This window comes from Gopherus evgoodei, chromosome 9 (genome assembly GCF_007399415.2).
Source record: "Gopherus evgoodei ecotype Sinaloan lineage chromosome 9, rGopEvg1_v1.p, whole genome shotgun sequence".
Taxonomy (NCBI): domain Eukaryota; kingdom Metazoa; phylum Chordata; order Testudines; family Testudinidae; genus Gopherus; species Gopherus evgoodei.
In genome coordinates this window covers 27979602-28002963 of record NC_044330.1, presented here as the reverse complement: position 1 = coordinate 28002963, position 23362 = coordinate 27979602, and the positions used below count along the sequence as shown (strand labels likewise).

Genomic DNA, 23362 nt, shown 5'->3' with positions numbered 1-23362 from the left:
GTAAGACTGCTATTTACCTCTCTCCATTCTGAAAGCTGGCCATTTATTCCTACCCTTTTGTTTCCTATCTTTTAACCTGTTATTGATCTGTGACTGCTTAGTTTGCTTAAGAGCCTTTGGTGAGGGACCTTTTCAAAGGCTTTCTGAAAGTCCAAGTCCAAGCTTGATTTTTGATACTTTTTTGTATTTTTTTTAAAAGATAAATGTAGCTGCTACTCGTCCTCTCTTTTCATTGGTTTCCCTGTGACTAGAGAATACTTTGAATAATGTGACTGTGTGATGCCAGAGGCCTGGATTTCCTAGCGTGGATCCCATTTGCACTGACAAAGATGACAGCAACTGATCAACCAAAAGACTCATGGAGCTTGTCTTTGTAGGATACCATTTAACACCATAGACATTTAGAGCAATTACTCTTTAAACTGTTTCTGGCTGTGGAAGAGGTAGTGATGTTTTTCAATAGGAAAAATGGCAAAAATCCACAAAAAATTGTTACTGATGGTTCCTTGTTTCTAGTAGCCACTGTAGCTCTCCCAGTGTATCTGTCCCCCCCCAGCCTGAGTTTTGGCAACAGCTCCTGGGTATGGGCAGTCTCTTTGCACTGAGGCCTCATCTATGCTTAGAAGTTAGGTCAACATATATCTATGGCACTCAGTGATGTGAAAAATTCACACAGAAAACCTCCTTCTGTCACTATAAAAAGTGTCCAAGCTATGGCACTAGTGGTATAGCTGCAGTGATGTAGCTATGCCACTGTAGCACCTGAAGTGTAGACATGGTCTCAGATTCAGTGCCTTTCTGCCTCTCACGAGAGGTCAGAAACTCCTCTTTCTGGTCTTTGAGAATGGACCACAGTAAAAATCCCAAGAATAACTTACAACCTGAGATATATTAAATGAAAACAAGTTTGTTAGAAAATGGAGTTTAAAATCAAATTGGAGCTAAACAGTACTAAACTACATTCAGCCTCTAGTAGGCAGACAAAAATCTTATTTGTGGGAGAAATTAAATGCTCACACCATTAGAAAATTCCTACCTCTGAGGATATGCCTTCACTGCAGAATTAACCTAGGTGATTGTCCCTGGGTTAGCCTACCCCAGGTATGAGGAGCCACACCCATATTACTGTGTCCTGACTGGTGCTGCACTCACCCATGTGTGTGTCGCTAGGATTTCTGGGGGCATATCCCATGGTTCTTTGTGCTGCTGCATTAAGCTAAATCACTCTGTGATTCTTTTCACTGAATTATGGGACAACTTGTCTATCCTTCTGCGTATGTGGAGGAATTATGGGAAGGCACTGGAGTACTATCAGCACTCCAATAGTTTACCCACATCCTCACTGCAGAGTAACTGGGTTAGCAGCCTGAGTAATAACCTCACTCAGCCTTTAGCCCAAAAACAAGCTAGCTAGCCTGGGAAAACACTAAACTTGGGTCAGGTTTTTGTGTATATATAGGATGAGGGTTAGCGGCAACACCCAAATAAGAGCCTGGGTTACCTTTCATTGAAGACATACCCTGAGGGATTTGCTGTGTTTGATCCCAATATCTGACCTCCATTTCCTTGATGATCACACCCATCTCTCAGGTGAAAACTACATTTCTGACCCAATAATACTTCTGATCTGGTGACTTCTTCACCAACTTGTGTTAGATCCTGTTTCCTTTGTAGTTTCACCAAAGTTGCACCAATTTAGTTGGATCAATGCAACCCTCTTTAATTGACTTGAGTGTTTTATGTCAAATCAGATTACAGTAAATTGACATAAGGAATTCTTAATCTGATTTCTGAATTTAGTTTAATTCACTCATGTAAATAAGGCCTTAAATGTGGAATCATAACCAGCATCTCTTTAATTAATGCAAATGTCCTCTTTAACCTTTTGCATATACAATTATCTGATTTCTTCCTAGACTGTCTCTCTCTATCTTCTGTGTTTGTTAATGTAATAAGAGCATGACATTCTCATACCCTCTTTCTATTTGATTCTGTCAGCCAAGAAATCATAGATGATATATAGTTCACTGTGTCAATAATTAAAAAGTTGTTGTAAAATATGTTGTCTTTCTAAGGAGTTGAGGTTTTTTATTTTAAAAAGAATGTAGGTAGGATACTGATATTTCTTGCCACTTAATCCCTCACCCTGATGCACACTCCAGTTTACTCAGTGTGTCATGAAATGTAAAAGAGGAATAAGCAGTCTTCTGAAGCAGCGTCAGCATATGTTTACAAGGCACGTTGTATAAGGTGAATACTCTCTGATTCATCTGGCTGCTCAGGCTTTGAATAAACATATCACAAAGCTGGTTTGGGAACTTGTCAGTTTATATGAATTGCAGGAAAACTTTAGTCAAATTGGCTGTGTGCTACCTGGGTTTGGCAGACGCTGTAAAAACACCACAGCTTTCTGGAACAGAGTACAGAAGAGTAATCCAAGTAGGGTGAATTTGCTTGTGTGCATAAGCGATGTGTGAACTACTGGCTGGTGGAGGCTAGCTCATAGCCCCGTCTCTTCCACACACACCCCAGAGGCCCCCTCTGCAGCTGCTGGCCCCTGCCCCAGGCTAGTGCCCCCAGCCCCAGAGGGCAGGGAGACTGGAGCTGGGCCAAGCTGGAAGCAGGAGGGCTGTTTGCTGAGGCAAAGCTCCTCTAGCCTATGATATCCTCCACCCGTGCTTGTGTGCTCCAGTGCCCCCTAGGGAAATACGATAGACTTTCTGGGATTTAACAATATATCTATTAACTCTGCGAGTAGTATTTGGTGGCCATTTTGTTTTAATCTGCATAAATCTTTCAGTAACCCAGGAGAAGTGAATAATAATTTTGTCTCTCCTTCTGTTTTTAAACCTTAGTAGTGCTTGTTCAAAGGTAAAGCAAACGATATACAGCAACGTACAGCCCTCAAACTCCAACTTGTTATGGGATCCAGAGTTTATGTTGGATTTTATCGAAAATCCCTCTGCTCACAGCATCAACTACTCAATGTTAGGCAAGATCCTGAATGACAACGCACCCAATCGCTACAGCTTTGTCTGTAACACACTAATGAATGTGTGTATGGGGCACCAAGATGCAGGAAGGTAAGAGAAATTGATTCAGAAGTAGAACTATGGAAGTAGTTGAAATAAGTATTAGTGCTGCAGTGAAATCAAGTATCTGAGATATTATTAGAGCTAACTGGGACTGTTCATGTGCATGTTTTTCTTCCTTCCTCTTTTTTGGCTCCCTTTGTATCCTTTTGATATTCTCTTCGTTGACAGATTTCCCCTTTGTCGCCACTTCAGCATTGCACTGTTCTTTTGAACGAGTTTCCTTTCACCTAGACTGCATCAGACTGGTTTGCATAACATTAAAAGGGAAGGATTAATAACAAATGGCTTAGTGCAGGTGTAGGCTTACATGATTCTGAGACTGGGTTGCTGTCTCAGCACAGTCATCATCACAGCCTGATAGTATCCTCGTTGTCAAGGAATGTTGAGTACCAGATCAGTTCCTTCCCCAGATGAACTATATTATTAATTAATTGAATTATGGAACTCCTAGCCACAGTATGCTGTTGAGGCCCAGTACTTAGTAAGTTTTTAAAAGAGGGATTGGGCATTTAAATGGATAACAAGAACATCCAGGTTTGTTATAGCTCCTTCATTAAAGAAGAATTTTGGAAGGGAAATAAAATCTCATGCTTTAGAGTTTAAACCATTCTCTAGCTATTAAGGATTAGGGTGAGACGTGCATGTGGGTCACATTATCCCACAGCTGCCTGCTGTGGGGCTTCTTGTACCTTCCTCTGAAGCATCTAGTGCTGGCTGATGTTGAGACAGGATACTAGACTAGGTGGACCCTGGGTCTGAACCAGTCTGGCATTTCTTATATTCCTATTGTTCCATGGTATCTGGTCTCTAAATGGAAAGTACCTGTGACAGCAGAGAAGAAAATAGACTGATGTTCCTGTCAGCTCAGTCTTTCAAGAGAATGACTAGTGTTCAAAGAGAAGGCTTTAAGGGACTATCATAGTGCTTCCCAGCCTTTTCTGGTGATGTATCTTTGCAATAGGCTGGTTAATGATAGGGAACTTTTCCTTCTCTCTCCTGGCACTTTGCCACCATCTTTTTCTTTGTCCAGTTTCTCTCTCGTCTGTTTCTGCCTCTGTTTTTACCTCCTCTCTCTCTTCTCCCTCCCCCCTCTTTTCTCTGGCTATGTCTTTGCTACAAGCTAGGGGTGTGGTTCCCCTGCTTATGTATATACTCATGCGAGCTCTCATCCTGCTCGTTTGGATATAAATAACAGAATGCCTGCAGCAGCACTGGTAGCAGCAGCAGAGGCAGAGCCATGCTGAGTACAGACCTTTCTGAAACCAGTGGGCATGTATTCTGCACTGCCATGCTGCTGTGGCCACACTACTCTTTATACTTCGGTGAGCTCAATGAGAGCTAGCCTGAATATGTGTACACGAGCAGTAGACTCACACTTTAGCTTGTAATGTAGACATGGCTTCTCTCTCTTTTTAATTGTTCAGCCCCTGTAAGGATCAATGGGGGAGCAAAAAAGGAAGGTAGGTGGCTTTCAAAGAACCTTCTCTATATTACCCATAGCCACAGCTGTGTATTTTAGTTGAAAGAGCAGATCCAATATCATGCGCCTTTTCAACCTCCTGCACACAGACGTCTTCCTCTGTGTGCCCTGCCCTTTATGCCCCACCTGAGAGTTTGGGGTCCTCCATGTGAAAAAACATTAAAGGACTGCTATTGGACTGAAGGACTGCTGTTACAGTGATTCTTTCAGCATCCACAAAGAACGCGCTAAACTCAAATTGCTTTATTAAAAGAAGAGTTGCCAAAAGTATTAGATTTTGTGGGACAAAACACTTTTTTTTCCCATCTCATTAAAATTATCCTTTGACACCCCAAATTTGGTCCTAGGATTTTCACTCCGAATCAAGCATACCTCTTCTAGGACAGAACAGAAAGATCTTCTATGTGATGATTCCCTTTACTACAATAAATGAAACAATAATTGTCTCATTTATCCTTGCATTTTAGCATGGCCTTGAAGAGCTCTTCATGTCTGGACCTCATTTAGAGATCCACTTTCTCGTAAAGATTAGTTTTTTCTTCTCATCATTACTTCCTTTTCTTAGGATCTTTAGCAATGGGAAAATTGTAAAATTATTCTTTCTGTCCAAAAATAGCATTGGATTTCCTTATTGGACTTGTTTTTCTTAATTATCTCTTCTGCAAACCCCTTAATGCAGGTGGAGAAGAGCCTAAATTTTTACATCTGGATTTCAACTCCAGTTCCCTCAAAATCAGAATGGTTGAGATAAGGAGTTCTGGTTTGACTCCTATTAAGAACACTTAATCAAGAATTCAGTCAGAATTCTAGGACAGATGATAAACTTTCCATGTTCAAGGTTGTTCAGATTTAATTCTGACCCTTATCTAATTCAGCTATTGAAAGCTGTCATCCTCAAGGTCTGAGACTCTATAATAGGCTTAATCATATCATCATGAGTGAATTTATGTACACCTCAAACACTGTCATTGGGAGCCAAAAAATCATACCACGTTATAGGTAAAACCGCGTTATATCGAACTTGCTTTGATCTGCCGGAGTGCGGAGCCCCGCCCCCCTGGAGCGCAGCTTTACCGTGTTGTATCCGAATTCGTGTTATATCAGGTCTCATTATATTGGGATAGAGGTGTAGTATCTTGGATTTTGGAATCATTATGAAATACAATGTGCAATATCTATTCCTCGAACTTCTTATAGATATCATTTCCACCCATCAGTCTTTCTCCTTCGTCCTCCTTCGCTTTGGTAAAGCTACTGAAAAGTCACTGATGGATTAAGGAACAGAGGAAAGTATTGGCTACACTTCATAGCAGGAATCTCTTTTCCTTTTCTGAGTGACACTCATGTAGTAGATCATTCCTTCTCTTCCTCCCTAAATAGCATATTGATATTTTATCATTTTACCCTCCAAGGGAGTTTCCCTCTGAAAGGGAGAATGGAACTCAGCCCAGGGTGAGTAAACCACATTTCTCCTCTCTTAACCAGTCAACATGGCTCTTAACATTGCACTGAATCACAATTAATTTAATCTGTATGTAATCCACAAAGTGACAATGACACATTAGATTTTGTGTCCCCTTCTTGCTCCTAATCAGGAGAATTATTTTAGCTACATTGCAGTGAGGCATGGTTTTCCTTACAGCTGATAGCTGGAAGAATGTCAATGGTGGTCTAGGATTTTTAGGGACCTGTACAAGATAAGGTGGTTTCTTAATTTAGGTTTTGTTACAATATGGTCCTTTTTTGAGGGAATGATTTTGCACCTTGATCAAGGCTGGAGCTCTTCTCCCCATGCCACCACTGCAAGAGTGTCAGCTTGTGCCCCCTGCAAGAGGGAGCAGAGCACTTGTCACTGTGGGGTGGAGCCAGGAAGGGTTGTATCCCTAAATTCACCTTTCATGGTTGGCCAGCAGGTGGGGGAAGATGATTGAATCATGCTGGGGGAGACAATTGATGATAAAGGAGGTGTGATTTACCAGGGTACAATCCAGACTAGTGAGTAGCTGTGTCAACCCTGCCCTAACCTGTGGTGCCCTTTTATACTGCTTTGCTGCTGTAACCTCCACTGTGTATTGCTATGAACAGCCTCCAGCTTACAAGTCTCTCTCAGCTATGTCTGCATGTGTGCTGCAGCCAGCCAGCCACACCTTGGCACTTATCAGCCTTGACTATACAGCAGGGTGACCCCAATACACCCCTAGTCTTCTGTTTCCACCTAGATAGGTTTGTCCTGTACTGCCTAGCCGTCTCCTGGACAGTACAAGTTTATGTGACGTCCGTTATATTTTTAATAGAAATAACAAATGGAGTTGAAACACTTAGGTTTAAAGACACTGGATTAGATAAAACAGTAAAACAAGTTTACTCACTCAAAATCTCTCTCTTTAATGAGGCATAAAAGTCAGAAATAGTTACAAGAAAATAAAGTTAAAATGCTACTGATGCCCAACTTAGCAAACTATATCAGATTCAAGAAAACTTCTCACCATATTCTTTCAGCAGTCTTACTTACCAAATCCTCTAGGTCAGGACTCCTTCTCCTAGAATCCAATGAAGGCTTCCTCTGTTGCTTCAGGTGTGGCGATTCGATGGGCAGGGAGAGAGGAGGGGTGCCTTGGGGTGTTTGTCCCTCCTTTTTATACTGTCAGTCTCCCTCTTGAAAAGTATTTCCAGCTGAGATTCAGGAGACAAAGTCTATGTGGAAGGATATTCCCTGATGTGTTTTTCTATCTAATTTTTCTCTCTGTTTGAACTTCCATTGTCTCCCATACCTAGCTGATTACTCTGCTTAATGCTTAAATGCAAATTAAGCAGGGCACACGTTCCTTTCTTTGAGACAGACCAGTTTGCCAGCCTCAGTTTGGAATATGTGTTAACACCATATAGTAGAATATTGTAACTTCATATACAATGTAGCTACACATATTTTATCAGGAAAATATTGACCAGCAAATTATAAGTTTTCAAATGATACCTTAAAAGTCCTAGCTTTGAACCAAGATTATTACAACAGGCTGTAAGGTGTGGGACATGGGTACATTCTGTCACAGGACAATCTCTACAAATTGCAGTGCCTTGTTCAACAGCACATTAAACTGGGCACAATGCATGTACCTAATGTTGTAGTTAGCAAGACTAGGTGTCCACAGCTGCAGAGCACTAGATGAAATCTGAAATATAGCTCTTGACATAAACTTTTATTTATCTCTGAAATATTGATTGCTAATGAGCATTTTTCTTCTGTTAACTTGTTTTCTCTTGTCTTCTAGAATTAATGACATAGCTAACTTTTGCGCAGAGTTGACAGCATGCTGCACGGTGCTAAGTTCAGAATGGTTAGGGGTTCTAAAGGCTCTTTGCTGTTCTTCAAATCATGTCTGGGGTTTTAATGATCTGCTTTGCAGTGTGGATGTAAGTTCAGTGTATTTTTAAATATAAGTACCAGTTAAACATATCTTAAGTTGTCTCTAGAAGACCCATCAGATAGTATCTAAACACTATATATTGTTGAACAGGGTTTTTGAACTGTATCTGTTTATCTCTTCAAAGCATTTTCTGAAACTCCTGAATTGTTTTCTGCATTTTCATTGTTTCATTCAAAATAAAATATAGGCTACATATAGAATTGTATTTTTACTCAAATTCATTTTTTTCTCATTGCACTACTGTAGTGCTACAGGTTATGGGAGGTACCTTGTGAAAGAGACAGGCAGATACCTACATAAATATCTTACTTCTCTATCGCTGTTTCCATGAATTGAACAGTCCCACTCTTAAATAGCATGCCTCTGGGTTGGCACTTAGTCATAAGGATGTAATACACTTCATTGATCCTAACTCAGTTGCTGTAAATTGTCAGAGCTCCATTGAAGCCAGTGGGGTTATGACAGTTTTCATCAGTGAAGGATCTGGCTTGATATATTTATGCTAGTACTTTAAAAGATCGGTTTATTCTTTGACCATGCATGTTCAAGGATGCCTGTGTAAATCTAGGATTTTTTTTGCTTTGTGCTAGCAGCTGAGGAGTGAATATGTATGCCACAATTTCTATTTAAAGATAACATCTGTCCCATTTTTTATAAATCAATTTGTCTCCTATTCATTTAATTAAAGTTGATGTATGAAGAAAAAATCAGTACATGTTGTAATTAACTTAAATCAATAGAAGTTTGCCATTGAAAATATTTAGGAGGTGCATTAAAAAGTGGAGGAAGCTGCTTATTTGTGATAATTTTGCTCTTCATTGGTAAGCCAAGTTTGCTTTTATGTCTCGGTCATTAATCACAGCAATGAAGATTTGTGTATCGTAATGTGAAAGCATTCCAGTGTTGTTTTTCTTTCGAGGTGAGTGACCTTTCGTTCCATGACTCACTGGCCATTTTCATTGCTATACTGATAGCCCGGCAATGTTTTTCTCTGGAGGATGTAGTTCAGCATGTTGCACTTCCTTCTCTCCTTGCAGCAGGTAAGAAAATATCAATCCAGACACTGCAAACTTTGTGATATTTTGTTTTTAAAAACTTTTTTTTTCTTTCTGTTGATTGCAATACTTTACAACTCATTCTGAAACCGCTTTCTGATGCAGAATGCTACTGCAGCATGTGATGGCCGTGGCCAGGATACTCCTTATATTTGTAACAGACTGGTCCCATAAGTAGTACTAATGTCAGAGTGAATCGAATCTGTGTTTGATAAATGATATAAAAGTCATATAAAATGCATTCTACTTCTTTGACAACACCATCCTTCTCCCTATTATCCAGGTCCCCTATCTCTTTATCTATTGCACACAACACATCCAGACATCCAAAGCATGCCAGTTTTTCTTTCACAACATTTCAGAAATTGAACCCTTCCTTCCAGCCCCCACAACTTAAAATTCTCATCTGTATCTTAGTTACCTCCAGCCTCAACTACTGATATCACATTCTCTGTGGCCTCCTCGTGCTCCCTTCTAGTCCATTCAGAGTTCAGTAGGTACAACCCTCTGCCCTGCCCACTGGTAGGACCATATCACAAAATGCTTGGAATCCCTCCACTAGCTCTTTCTCGCCTTCTGTTTCAATCTTTGCTGATCCTTGCTTTAAATGCTCTGCACAATTTCATACAGGTCTTCATCTCTGCTCTCATTTGACCACTGCTCCCCTTGCTTTTTCCTCCACTAGTTAATTCTGCTTAGTTAACTTCTTCCAAAAACCTATAAATGCTGACTCCCATCAAATAAAATGCTCTAGTTGCATTTGAAGTAGGTTCTATCTTACAGAATTATTTCTGTGGCTCTTCAATTGAATTCTGTATATGATTTCTAAGATCCTTGAGAGAAGTGTCTTATGTCAATGTCCCATTTTTCATAGCCTGTGGGGACCCAGATGCTGAACCTGGGGCGAGAATGACATGCCGTCTTCTGCTTCATCTCTTTAGAACACCTCAGCTCTACCTGTTACCCCAAGCAACGGGTAAGTGGGCAAGCTGCATGTTCTTTTCATTTTAGAAAACTAAATGAATTCTGAAACTTCTGCATAGGCCTCCTGCAGAAGCCAAAGAGTGATTGGTATGGCAGGAAGTAACCAAACCATTTCAGCGAATAAAGTTCTGCCATGGAATATAATGTTCTCTGAGAAGCTGAACAATGATTGCCTTTGCATTTTTTATTTTCATTTTTTAAACTGTGTATTTGCAGTCAAAATACTCTCGCATACTGAAGTATAGTTAAGCAGCTCAGCAGCATATACTTCTGATTTATCTGGAAAAATAGGACCTTTAAAGCCAAATGGTTATGCAGATGAAACAATTTCACTGCTGAACTCAATGGAGTATGGATACTTGAGCATTAAAATGTTATCCTGTCAACTTAGAACTCCAGCCTTTGTCATAGTAACTTTTTAACAAAAGTTCAGTTTAAATATAACAGCTGTGTATAGTTCTAGTGAAGACAACTAAATTGGTAGAAAACTTTTACTGCTACAGTGCTCTTGCCTCTTTCAAATTCTGAAGATACGAATCTTCAAAAATAATTTTGTTTTATTGTATCGTGTACAATGTTATGAGATCCTAATGCAGAATTTCTTAAAACATATAGCAAAGCTCATATGTCCAACTGCCATTTTCTCATTTCTTAACTTTGGGCCTGGTCCTCCTCCAACTGAAGCGTGGAAAAATATCCACTGACTTCAGTGGTGCAGAATCAGCCTGAACTATACAACAAGAAATTTATATTAAATGTACTTTGTTAAATCTGTATAACAACTTCGTTGTGGAAGAGAATGAGGAGGGGAAATTCATAAACCTGTATAGCTGAAACCAAAATAGACTTTCCTTTCCTTGATAACTTAAAATTCAATAATTTAAACTTGTGTGTTTGGGACACTTTTTTAAGGCTCTCAATTAAGGGCAGGATCAGAACCTTATTTTACTAGATTTAAATGACTGTAGCTAGTTTTGTTGTTAGCATGCTACTACTACTTACCCCCATTCATTTTAATTAACTGCAGCTGGGCCTATAGCAGGGGTAGGCAACCTATGGCACGTGTGCTGAAGGCGGCACATGAGCTGATTTTCAGTGGCACTCACGCTGCCCGGGTCCTGGCCACCGCTCTCAGGGGGCTCTGCGTTTTAATTTAAATTTAAATGAAGCTTCTTAAGCATTTTAAAAACCTTATTTACGTTACATACAATGATAGTTTAGTTATATATTATAGACTTATAGAAAGAGACCTTCTAAAAACATTAAAATGTATTACTGGCACGCAAAACCTTAAATCAAAGTGAACAAATGAAGACTCAGCACACCATTTCTGAAAGGTTGCCGACCCCTGGTCTACAGCTTCAAGCAAAACAGCATTTTACCTCATGAATTAGTCATTGATGCATTGTAGAAAAGTTCTTGTATAAAGAAGTCTGTGCTGGTAAAGAATAACAGTACTACATATACCTCTTTCTCTGCTCTTAGGGAAGTCATTCCCAGGCATTCGCTCTTCTTGTGACCGCCACCTTCTAACCGCTGCTCACAACAGCATTGAAGTGGGAGCTGTGTTTGCAGTCTTAAAAGCAATTTTGATGCTTGGTAAGATTGTTCAGAGAGTCATGTGTGTGAAGATCTTCAGTCTAACACTTGGCTAAAAAAGGAATTGGTTTAATTCATTTTCTTGATAATGCTCCTGTGATTGGAGTTCCTTAGTTATTAAAGTATCTGACTGAAGACAAATTTGGATTCTTCCTGTGCTTCCTTGACACCAATGAGTAGCTTTCCCCCCACAGGTCAAGAGACAGAAGTTTTCTCTGGTGAGTCAGCCCCCGACTTATGTGACTTTAAGCAGATGTGACTCTTGCACACACTTCCTGTCAGAAAGTCACAGTAAATTTTAACTTGGCTTAGTCTAAAAATGTTTAAGACATTTCTAAGGTGAGTATCCTGAACCCAACTCTTAAACTTCACTTATTCCCATGTTTGGATTTACAAGTAAATTTTAATGGCTGTTGAATTTCTGAAGTCTTGAAAGAGCCATAGTTAAACAGTGCTTTCAGAGAAGAGCACTCACTATTGCTCCACTCGTGTCAATTCTTAAGCCTGAGGCCAGCTGTACACTAGAATAACTTCGCTGGTAGAGCTATAGTGGTATTGTGTATCGTCAGAGTACTTCCGGTATGGATGCAGCATGTTCAACAGACTGTGCTTTTGCTAACATAGCTTATTCCAGCCCTCCTGAGCAAACAAGCTATACTGGCAAAAATTCAGGCTACATTATACTTCGAGCTGTTGCTGACAGAACATAGTTATGCTGACAAAAGTGTATCCTAAGTGTAGATTTGTAAAGTACGGGCTGGTCTACGCTCAAAAAGTTTTGCCAGTGTAACTATACTGGTTAAGTTAAACAGCAGAACAGTCCTAATGTGGGCACAGTTTTATTGGTATAAAAGTACTTACACCAGTATAAGGGGCAGTTATACTGGCTTATACCAATACAGCTATCCTGGTTCAAAAAAATCACACCCTAAGTGACATAGCTATACCTTTATAACTTCTCTATTATACACCTAAATTTGGGGTGGATTGAGGTGGAGTTAAAATATACTTGTGGCTAACATCCATACTTTATTGCTGTTTGCAGTGATTAGATTAGAATTCTTATTTTTCTGCATTGCTGAGGTTTGAATAAATGACTAGTACTAGTGCATGGATTGCATTATGCATTGCGATGCAAACTCTGTAAATGCAATGCAATGCAAACTCTCTTGCAGGAGCTTGTGCAAGTTAAAGGCTATATGGTACACAGATCTAGAACACCCATTTCCCTAGCACTGTCCCACCTCACCCCATCCTTAATAATATTCAAAATATAATATTTTGGAAGGTGAAATATTGATTTTTTTTAACTCCTTTCTCACATTTCAAATTAATTCCTAAAAATCGCACTTAATTTATTGAGAAAAACATCAGGTACACTATACCTAATGGGATTATAGTCTTAATAAGTAAGTAATTTTGGGAGCAGAAATCAGTTTTTGAACATTTAATCTCTCTCCAAAGTGAAAGACACAGTTGTATAGTGAACTGCAGAAGGAGTATATTCAGGGTAGTCTTTTCACAAACCTTATTGCAATGTTTTGGGTTCAATTCAGAAAAGTAGAATTTTTTTTAGCATCCTTCTGTACAATAAATAACTCATATCACCTGTGTGACTAGGTCTCCCTTGCTGGTATGTGATTTGCAATTGCAAATAACCGACTTGATAACCATAACACCATGTAGATGGTTATGGTGTGCAAGGAAGACAAATTCAGGCTCACATGTCATTATTATCCATTCCCATACATTTTGTCCTATTTTGTGTCATTCGGGTTTTTTTAGGCCTGTTCTGTTTGTTTTTTGCTATGTTATGGTTATTGTTGAAGCACTGTAGATTGGACTATAATGTCATTCACAGAGTTGGGCCCAAGCCCCAGAACGTCAGATGCTGTGTTCTATTTCTGACCAATCTCTATAATGGTCTAGATCCTCAGATCATTAGTCAGGCAAACTCCTATTGACTTCCATGGTGGGGGATTGACTTAGAAGAATTGAGTAAATACTATATAAATATCTTATGCTTAGGGCCCTGTATGTTTTATCTTAGTAATTCCCTTACTTGTTGGCTTAGTTCTGGGTATTGTTAGTTTTGGGGGATGATTATTATTTATTATTATTTACAATATTTCTGTTTTCTAAGATATTCTTTTCTTCTTTTCTTGCTTTCAGTTTATTTGGAAATACGTTTGCCATGGCATTGATCTTTTTTAATTGAAATTAATACAGAATTATGCTTTTAAAATGTTGCTATGGTTTGTTAAATATGTAAGAATTTTAGAAATGGATGTAGGGGGATTTTCTGCTACATACCAACACTACCTGTGCCTTCCATGCTCAAAAGAGACAGCTGGATATAAAAAAAATAAAACGAGTCTTTAAGGTGCCACCGGGCTAACAGATTTATTTGGGCATAAGCTTTCGTGGGTAAAAAACCTCACTTCTTCAGATGAAGAAGTGAGGTTTTTTACCCACGAAAGCTTATGCCCAAATAAATCTGTTAGTCTTCAAGGTGCCACCAGACTCCTTGTTGTTTTTGTGGATACAGACTAACACGGCTACCGCCTGATACTTGAAGCTAGATGCAGAAACTCTGTTTATAACTATTTCTCATAAGAAGCCATAACTGTAGTACCTGATTGGTGGCAAGTCTCCCATCTTACCATAAATGTTAGTTCCAAATCCTGCAACTGATGGCACAGGTGTAGGGCTCCACGCAAGTGCAGAAATATATTGGGTGTCACTGTTTTAAATGAGTTGAGCTGGAATAGACTTTTAAACATGAAGGACAAGAGAAAGATGGACAGATGCTTGGATGGCTATTTAAATGGCGATTGACTTGATGGGGATGTTTTATGGAATATTCCACGTGGCTGTATTAAGGTGTTCTAATTGGCTGAATCATCTGGACTTCCTGTGCCATATTAGTTATTGAGATTGTCATTAGATCAAATTGTGGTGTTCGATAAGAGCTGGAGAGAACATATGGCAAATCAGTTAAGGTCCACAAGAGTGTCTGCTAAATTCTAGAATGGGTATGTTGTCCCACTAACTTGCGTATCACCTGGAAGCATAATTATTTTCCTACATAATGCATGATCTCAGATGGTCCCACAACAGTTGTGAAATTATATTTAGCATTTGGGGCTTATTTTCTCACTGTTAAAAATAGTAGTTAAGTCTTGCTTTGTGAGATAGCTCTTTGATATAAGATTTCAAACTCTTCAAAGGTTGTTAGTTGCCATTTCAACGTAGGAGATTATGCAGATATTTACTTCTACTTCTTGCCCAAATGATCTTACTTTGCTTAGTCTATTCCCTTTCCCACTGCTGAAATTAAATGTTCAGGTCAAGTTTGTGCAGTTATTTTATGATTTGCAGAAAGGATGGGTTATTCAACATTTTGCCCTTTCTAACAGGGCTCCCTCAGTATGCATTGCCCTTTTCCATTCCCAGGGAAATAAATCTCTCTTGTCAAGAAGTTCATGGTAAGGTGGGCTAAGGTGACCACCAGTCAAAACTTGTCTCTTGATCTATGGAGAGTTAATAAATCAGAGTAAGAGAGAAGACTTGGAAAAAAGGGACACCTAAAAGGGTGAGTAACCCAGCTTTTCCTTATTTTACAGCCAAATCAAGCCTATGCGCACTCTTCTCTGGGGGTAGGAAGGATGTAGTCTCTTTCTTTCTTTGGTTTGTGTAACTTTTTCTAGTTCAGAAAAAGTAAATTTCATTTAAATGAAAAATATTTGAAGCAAAATAAGGAAGTAACGTTTTCAAAAATTGTATTTTTCTAATATCCAGTTTTTCTTTGTGTTGCTTACTGTCTAATTTGGCTGTGCACAAACTTCATTTCCGTGTTGTTTCTCAGCTAGGAAATATCTTTGAATGCTTCCTTAACTGAGTATGCAAATTCAAAATCTCAAGACTTCAATAAGATTTTCACTTTTGTACTCCTGTTGTGTAGGTGATGCTGAAATTGGCAGCAGCGGTGTTAACTCTTTGAAGAATGAGGACTTCACTCTGAGAGGTTTATTAGATGACCTTAATGATGATGAAATTTGGGGTGCCTCACACACACTGAAATGTGGAAAAGCTATTTCCATAGAAACTGCTAGTCTAAGTGAATATGCTAGATATGTGCTAAGAACTATTTGCCAGCAGGTAATTTGTAAAATGGTGTTTCTAGCTTTTCTTTATAGACAATATTCTTTTTGTCAAAAATCTGTCATGTAAGAGGCTTTAATATGTTTGAATGCAAAACAGACTTTATGAGGATGTACTGTACATCTTTTTCTTATGGTATTTGAATCTGAGTTATCCCTTGTATTTGCTCGGCTTTCACCAGATGTCATTTAAAAGTCAGTGGTGCTCAAGTGGGGATGAATTTTTCCTGTAGTCTTCAGTATTTCCCAGTCTTTTTAGTTAACACTGTTTTTCCCAGTTGCACCTCAAAAACCCTGCCCTTTTGGTGGCTGGAATAGCAGGCTTTACCTGAGAAATGCCAGTGATGCTCCATGAATTGGCTGGTAAAAGGTGCTCATGGAACTTGTGGATATCATCTGGTAGCATCAGTTAATTATTAAGCTACTTTTATTGCTTTTAAGGAAACAAATTTTGGAAAACAGTTGAAAGTGTACTATACTTTTAAGGGTTGTAAGTTATTGAATGAAGGTGAAATTTCAAGTATCATATAGATTTATGTGGAAAAAATTGTGTGTGTGCATTGCATCTGTGAAAAATGAGTGTTTTATTGGCATTATCCATCCAGCTGTTTGATTACTTTCAGGAATGGGTGGGAGAGCACTGCTTGAAAGAACCTGAGAGGTTATGCACGGACAAAGATCTTATATTGGATCCTGTTCTTTCGAACAAGCAAGCACAGAAACTACTGCAACTTATCTGTTATCCTCATGGTATTAAAGAATGCACAGAGGGTGACAACACTCAAAGGCAACACATCAAGTGCATACTTCAGGTAATAAAATGTAAAATTATTCCAGATTACTTCTGTAAGATATTAACTCTTCAAGTCTCATTCAACAGCACCATCAATTCAATGCAGATGTCTTTCAATTCCCAGTATTACCAGTCCGAAAAGTTCAAAAGTAATTGCTCAGACCCCCTCCCCCCAATCATGAAATTAAAAAAAAAAGCATTTGGGGCCTGTCTTTTGCCCACCCCCACACCTCATGAGAGGCAATTAGTGTTGCCAGTGCCAGCTCTCCCAGATCTGAGTGTGGTGATTTTGTCCCCTTGCTGCAGGGAGCTCTTGATAACTGACCAGTTGTTCAGTGCTTCCAACTTCTCTTCATAATTTTAATTAATTAGTGTTATGTCTGCCTTCAGCCCTGATATCTACCTGTAGAGCAACTCCCATCTCTGCTCCTCATGCAACTCCTGGGGTTTTTGATCCCTTCTCCCAGGTCTGGGCAGTGGCTGCAATGGGGTTCTCCTATGCCGCTTCCCAGGCCTAGGAGTGGGGCAGCTCCAGGGATTCTTCACCCCCTTCTCTCTTTTCCCCAGCCTTGGGGCCAGGCAACTTCAGGATCTCTTCAGACACACCCTTTTCCCTTTCTAGGTGTTGCAGGAAGGAGGAGGAGAGAGGAGACTTGACCCATTGTTCACAGGGGAAGGGGGGAACAGAACCACTCTGAGACACTGGGCTCTGTCTGCTCCTTTCTCCTCCTCCCTTTCTCTCAGTTCCTATGGGGAGGAGCTGGGGCTCTTCCTGCAGCAGCCCTAATTAGCTGTTCTTCCTCAGGAGTGAGGGAAGTGGGAATAGCGGCCAATCAGAAGGGATTTCCCTCCCAGACAGGACTGAAATTCATGCAAGGGCTGGGGCGTCTTATGTCATCATAAGTTAGGCTCCAGCCCCAACCAAAAGCAGAAGAGCTGACAATCGTCAGTTCCCTTTCTCCCTGTTTTTTGTAGTTGATAGACTTTTCCTCTCAAGCACTTTTATTGACCAGCAAAAGTTTCTATTCAAGCGTACTCTCCAAAATCAAATCCAGATTTGTCCGTTTATGTGTTTCATCCTCTGTTAGAAGCACAAAGTACATTGGCTAGAGTTTCAAAACCTAATCCATGTCTAGTCTAGGAGTGTTTGACCGCTATAGTAATACGAGTACACAATACTGGCAGAGAGCTCCTGGTGTGGAGAGGTCTCTTTGAATCAGTTCAGTCTCCTTCCTCTTTTCTGCTGCTGCCTCACTAATGGCATTTAGAAATTTGGATCATTTAGATCAGTGGTTTTCAAACTTTTTTCTGAGGACCCAGTTGAAGAAAATTGATGCCTGTGACCCAATGGGGCTGGGGATGAGAGGTTTGGGATGTTGGTAAGGCTCTGGGTTTGGGGGCGGGTCTGGGCTGGGGCAGCGGGTTGGGATGCAGGAGGGGGTCAGGGCTCTGGGCTCAGGATGCAGGCTCTGGGGTGGGGCAGGGGATTCGGGATGCAGGATTGGGATGCGGATTTACCTCTGGCAGCTCCCAGTCAGCAGCACAGACGGGGTGCAGAGAGGCAGGCTGCGCTTGAAGCAGCTGGCAGCACGTCCGGCTCTGTACGGCTCTCACCTGCAGGCATCACCACCAACCCCAGATTCCATTGGCCAGTTACTGGCCAATGAGAGTGCAGAGCCAGTGCTCGGGGCTGGGGCAGCGTGCGGAGGCCTGTGGCCCCCCTGCCTAGAAGCCGGACCTGCTGCTGGCTGCTTTTGGGGTGCAGCACAGTGTTGGAACAAGTAGGCACTAGCCTGCCTCAGCTGGGCAGCACTGCCAATGGGACTTTTAACAGTCCAGTCAGCGGTGCTGACCGGAGCAACCCAGTGCCTTACATGCCATGACCTAGTACTGGGTCGCGACCGGAACTTTAAAAAATGCTGATTTAGATGATAAAGTATTACATAAGAACATAAGAGTGGCCCTAATGGGTCAGACCAAAGGTCCATCTAGCCCAGTATCCTGTCTTCTGACAGTGGCCAGTGCTGGTGCTCCAGAGTGAATGAACAGAACAGGTAATTATCAAGTGATCCATTCCCTGTCGCTCATTCCCAGCTTCTGGCAAACAGAGGCTAGGGACACCATTCCTGCCCATCCTGGCTAATAGCCATTGATGGACCTATCCTCCATGAATTTATCTAGTTCTTTTTTGAACACTGTTATGGTCTTGACCTTCACAATATCCTCTGGCAAGGAGTTCCACAGGTTGACTCTGCATTGTATGAAGAAATACTTTTTTATTTGTTTTAATCTGCCTATTAATTTCATGTGGTGACCCCTAGTTCTTGTGTTATAAGAAGTAGTAAACAACACTTCCTTATCTACTTTCTCTACACTAGTCATGATTTTATAGACCTCAGTCATATCTCCCCTTAGTCGTCTCTTTTCCAAGCTGAAAAGTCCCAGTCTTATTAATCTCTCCTCATCTCTGAACTTTTTTCCAATTCCAATATATCTTTTTTGAGATGGCGCAACCACGTATGCAGACAGTATTTGAGATGTAGGCGTACCATGGATTTATATAGAGGCAACATATTTTCTGTCCTATTATCGATCTCCTTCTTAAATATTCCCAACATTCTGTTCTCTTTTCTGACTGCCTCTGCACATTGAGTGGATGTTTTCAGAGAACTATCCACAATGACTCCAAGATCTTTCTTGAGTGGTAACCGCTATTTTAGACCCTATCATTAAATATGTATAGTTGGGATTATGCTTTCCAATGTGTATTACTTTGCATTTATCAACATTAAATTTCATCTGACATTTTTTGCCCAGTCATCAGTTTTGAGAGATTCTTTTGTAGCTCTTCGCAGTCTGCCTGGGTCTTAACTATCTTTAGTAATTTTGTATCATCTGCAAATTTTGTCATCTCACTATTTACCTCTTTTTCCAGCTCATTTATGAATATGTTGAATAGGACTCGTCCCATATCAGATCCCTGAGGGACACCACTGTTTACCTCTCTCCATTCTGAAAATTGACCATTTATACCTACCCTTTGTTTCCTATCTTTTAACCAGTTACCAATCCACGAGAGCACCTTCGCTCTTATCCTGTGGCAGTTAACTTTGCATAAGAGCCTTTGGTGAGGGACCTTATCAAAGGCTTTCTGAAAATCTAAGTACACTATATCCACTGGATCCCCTTGGTCAACATGCTTGTTGACTGCCTCAAAGAATTCTAGTAGATTGGTGAGGCATGATTTCCCTTTACTAAAACCATGTTGACTCTTCCTCAACAAATTATGTTCATGTATTATGTGTCTGACAATATTGTCTTTTATTATATTTTCAATCAGTTTGCCTGATACTGAAGTCAGGCTTACAGACCTGTAATTGCCGGGATCACCCCTGGAGCTCTTTTTAAACATTGGCATCACATTGGCTATCCTCCAGTCATCTGGTACAGAAGCTGATTTTAATGATAGGTTACAGACTACAGTTAGTAGTTCTGCAATTTCACATTCGAGTTCCTTCAGAACTCTTGGGTGAATCCCATCTGGTCCTGGTGATTTATTGCTGTTTAATTTATTCGTTTGTTCCAAAACCACCTCTAATGATACCTCAATCTGGGACAGTTCCTCAGATCTTTCACCTAAAAAGAATGGCTCAGGCTTGGGAATCTCCCTCATATTCTCAGCCATGAAAACAGATGTGAAGAATACATTTAGTTTCTCTGCAATGGCCTTATCATCCTTGAGTGCTCCTTTAGCACCTTGATCATCCAGTGGCCCCACTGGTTGTTAGCAGGCTTCTGCTTCTGATGTACTGGAAAACAAATTGCTATTACTTTTTGAGTCTTTGGTTAACTCTTCCTCAAATTCTTTTTGGTCTTCCTAATTGTATTTTTACACTTCATTTGCCAGTGTTTATGCTCCTTCCTTTCTATTTTCCTCACTAGGATTTAATTTCCACTTTTTAAAGGATGCCTTTTTGCCTCTCACTGCTTCTTTTACTTTGTTGTTTATATGGTGGCTCTTTTTTGGTTCTCTTACTGTGTTTTTTAATTTGGGGTATACATTTAAGTTCAGTCTGTATTATGGTGTCTTTAAAAAGTTTCCACGCAGCTTGCAGAGATTTCACTTTTGGCGCTGTACTCTTTAATTTCTGTTTAACTAACCTCCTCATTTTTGTGTAGTTCCCCTTTCTGAAATTAAATGCTACAGTGTTGGCCCACTGTTGTGTTTTTCCTTCCATAGGGATATTAAATTTATTTATATTATGGTCACTATTACCAAGCAGTCCAGCTATATTCACCTCTTGGACCATATCCTTTGCTCCATTTAGGACTAAGTCAAGAATTGCCTCTCCTCTGGTGGGTTCCAGAACTAGTTGCTCAAGAAGCATATTACGCTGTAGATATCTGGTAGCTATCCGTTTTCTCCAACGGAATGATTGACCCTCTATGAACCTTGGTCTGGAAACATGTCAGTTCAGAGTATAGGCTAATAGGGTGCAGTCACATCATGCCTGCGTATTCTAATTGTTCAGATCTGCATGTGGGAATTATTATTTACAGTAAACACTAATCAGGTATAACTTCCCTCGCTTTCCATATACGGCCAAACACCAAAATGTGTGCCTGGTCATCCGAGGCTGATCTGTGTAAGGTCTTAGAAAAAATGTTGAAGGAGAAAGTAGTTAAGGACATTGAGGTCTATGGTAATTGGGACAAAATACAACATGGTTTTACAAAAGGTAGATCGTGCCAAACCAACCTGATCTCCTTCTTCTAGAAGGTAACAGATTTTTTAGACAATGGAAACACAGTGAAGCTAATTTACCTCGATTTCAGTAAGGCATTTGATATGGTTCCACATGGGGAATTATTAGCTAAATTGGAAAAGATGGGGATCAATATGAAAATTGAAAGGTGAATAAGGAACTGGTTAAAGGGGAGACTACAACAGGTCGTACTGAAAGGTGAACTGTCAGGCTTGAGGGAGGTAACTAGTGGAGTTCCTCAGGGATCAGTGTTGGGACCAGTCTTATTTAATGTTTTTATTACTGACCTTGGCACAAAAAGTGGGAATGGGCTAATAAAGTTTGCAGATGACACAAAGCTGGGAGGTATTGCTAACACAGAGAAGGACTGGGATATCATACAGGAAGATTTGGACTACCTTGTAAACTGGAGTAACAGTAATAGAATGAAATTTAATAGTGAAAAGTGCAAGGTCATGCATTTAGGGATTAATAACAAGAATTTTAGTTATAAATTGGGAACACATCGGTTGGAAGTAACAGAGGAGGAGAAGGACCTCGGAATATTGGTTGATCACAGGATGACTATGAGCTGCCAGTGTGATATGGCCATTAAAACAGCTAATGCTGTTTTAGGATGCATCAGGCAAGGTATTTCCAGCAAAGATAAGGAGGTGTTAGTACCATTATACAAGGCACTGGTGAGACCTCATCTGGAATACTGTGTGCAGTTCTGGTCTCCCATGTTTAAGAAGGATGAATTCAAACTGGAACAGGTACAGAGAAGGGCTACTAGGATTACCGAGGAATGGAAAACCTATTTTATGAAAGGAGACTCAAAGAGCTTGGCTTGTTTAGCCTAACCAAAAGAAGGTTGATGGGGGATATGATTGCTCTTTATAAATATATTAGAGGGATCAATATTAGGGAGGGAGAGGTATTATTTAAGATTAATACCAATGTGGATACAGGAACAAATGGATATAAACGGACACTAGGAAGTGTAGACTTGAAATTAGAGGAAGGTTTCTAACCATTAGAGGAGTGAAGTTCTGGAACAGCCTTCCAAGGGGAGTAGTGAGGGCAAAAGACATATCTGGCTTCAAGACTATGCTCGATAAGTTTATGGAGGGGATAGTATGATGGGATAGCCTAATTTTGGCAATTAATTTGGCAACTGATTTTTGATTATCAGCAGGTAAGTATGCCCAGTAGTTAGATGGGGTGAGATCTGAGTTACTATAGAGAATTCTTTCCTGGGTGCTAACTGGTGAGTCTTGCCACGTGCTCAGGGTTTAACTGATCGCCATATCTGGGGGCGGGAAGGAGATTTCCTCCAGGGCAGACTGGCTGAGGCCCTGGAGGTTTTTCGCCTTTCTCTGCAGCATGGGGCCCGGGTCACTTGCTGGAGGATTCTCTGCAGCTTGAGGTCTTCAAACCACAGTTTGAGGGTTTCAGTAACTCAGACATAGGTTAGGGGTTTGTTACAGGAGTGGGTGGGTGTGATTCTGTGGCCTGCATTGGGCAGGAGGTCAGACTAGATGATCATAATGGTCCCTTCTGACCTTAAAGTCTATGAGTCAATGTGAAAAGGGTCCCAACCCTTCATGGAAAAGAGAAAGTGGTCTGATGTCTGCCGAGCACCTCCCACACCCAATACCACAGAGGGTTCTCCAGAGGAGTCAGGGATCTACTTGTGGAAAAGACAGGGGCACTACTCTAATCACTCACACCCCATCCTAGCAGTCACCAGGGAATCCAGTCAAAAGTGAATTGATTCTGGGTCTGTATTAACTGTTATGTAAAAACAATCTCTGTGCTGTCTTTGAGGTGGGTTCAGGGCAGCAGTGGGTGGAGCCATTGCTGGCAGAACAGCTCTGTTGCAGAATACCTGAACCAATGCAGAGTCACAGGGTTTTGCGCACACAGCCCCAAACTCTAGCCAATCCCCAAATATCTTTATTATTTATTATTTGTGTTACATAGTGCCTAGGAGCCCTAGTCATCCACCAGGATCCCATTG

At 40.4% G+C, this 23362-nt stretch overlaps 1 protein-coding gene across 2 annotated transcripts in view; it reads left to right on the top strand.

Annotated features, from left to right (window-relative positions):
* MED12L (mediator complex subunit 12L) overlaps window positions 1-23362 on the top strand; it is a 319974-nt gene that overhangs the window by 236007 nt on the left and 60605 nt on the right. For both annotated transcript variants that reach the window (XM_030575113.1, XM_030575112.1), the window contains 7 exons: window positions 2856-3083; window positions 7845-7986; window positions 8920-9040; window positions 9930-10031; window positions 11525-11638; window positions 15603-15799; window positions 16425-16613. In XM_030575113.1, the coding sequence (XP_030430973.1) occupies window positions 2856-3083; window positions 7845-7986; window positions 8920-9040; window positions 9930-10031; window positions 11525-11638; window positions 15603-15799; window positions 16425-16613 (1093 nt within the window). The remainder of the gene's footprint in view (window positions 1-2855; window positions 3084-7844; window positions 7987-8919; window positions 9041-9929; window positions 10032-11524; window positions 11639-15602; window positions 15800-16424; window positions 16614-23362) is intronic.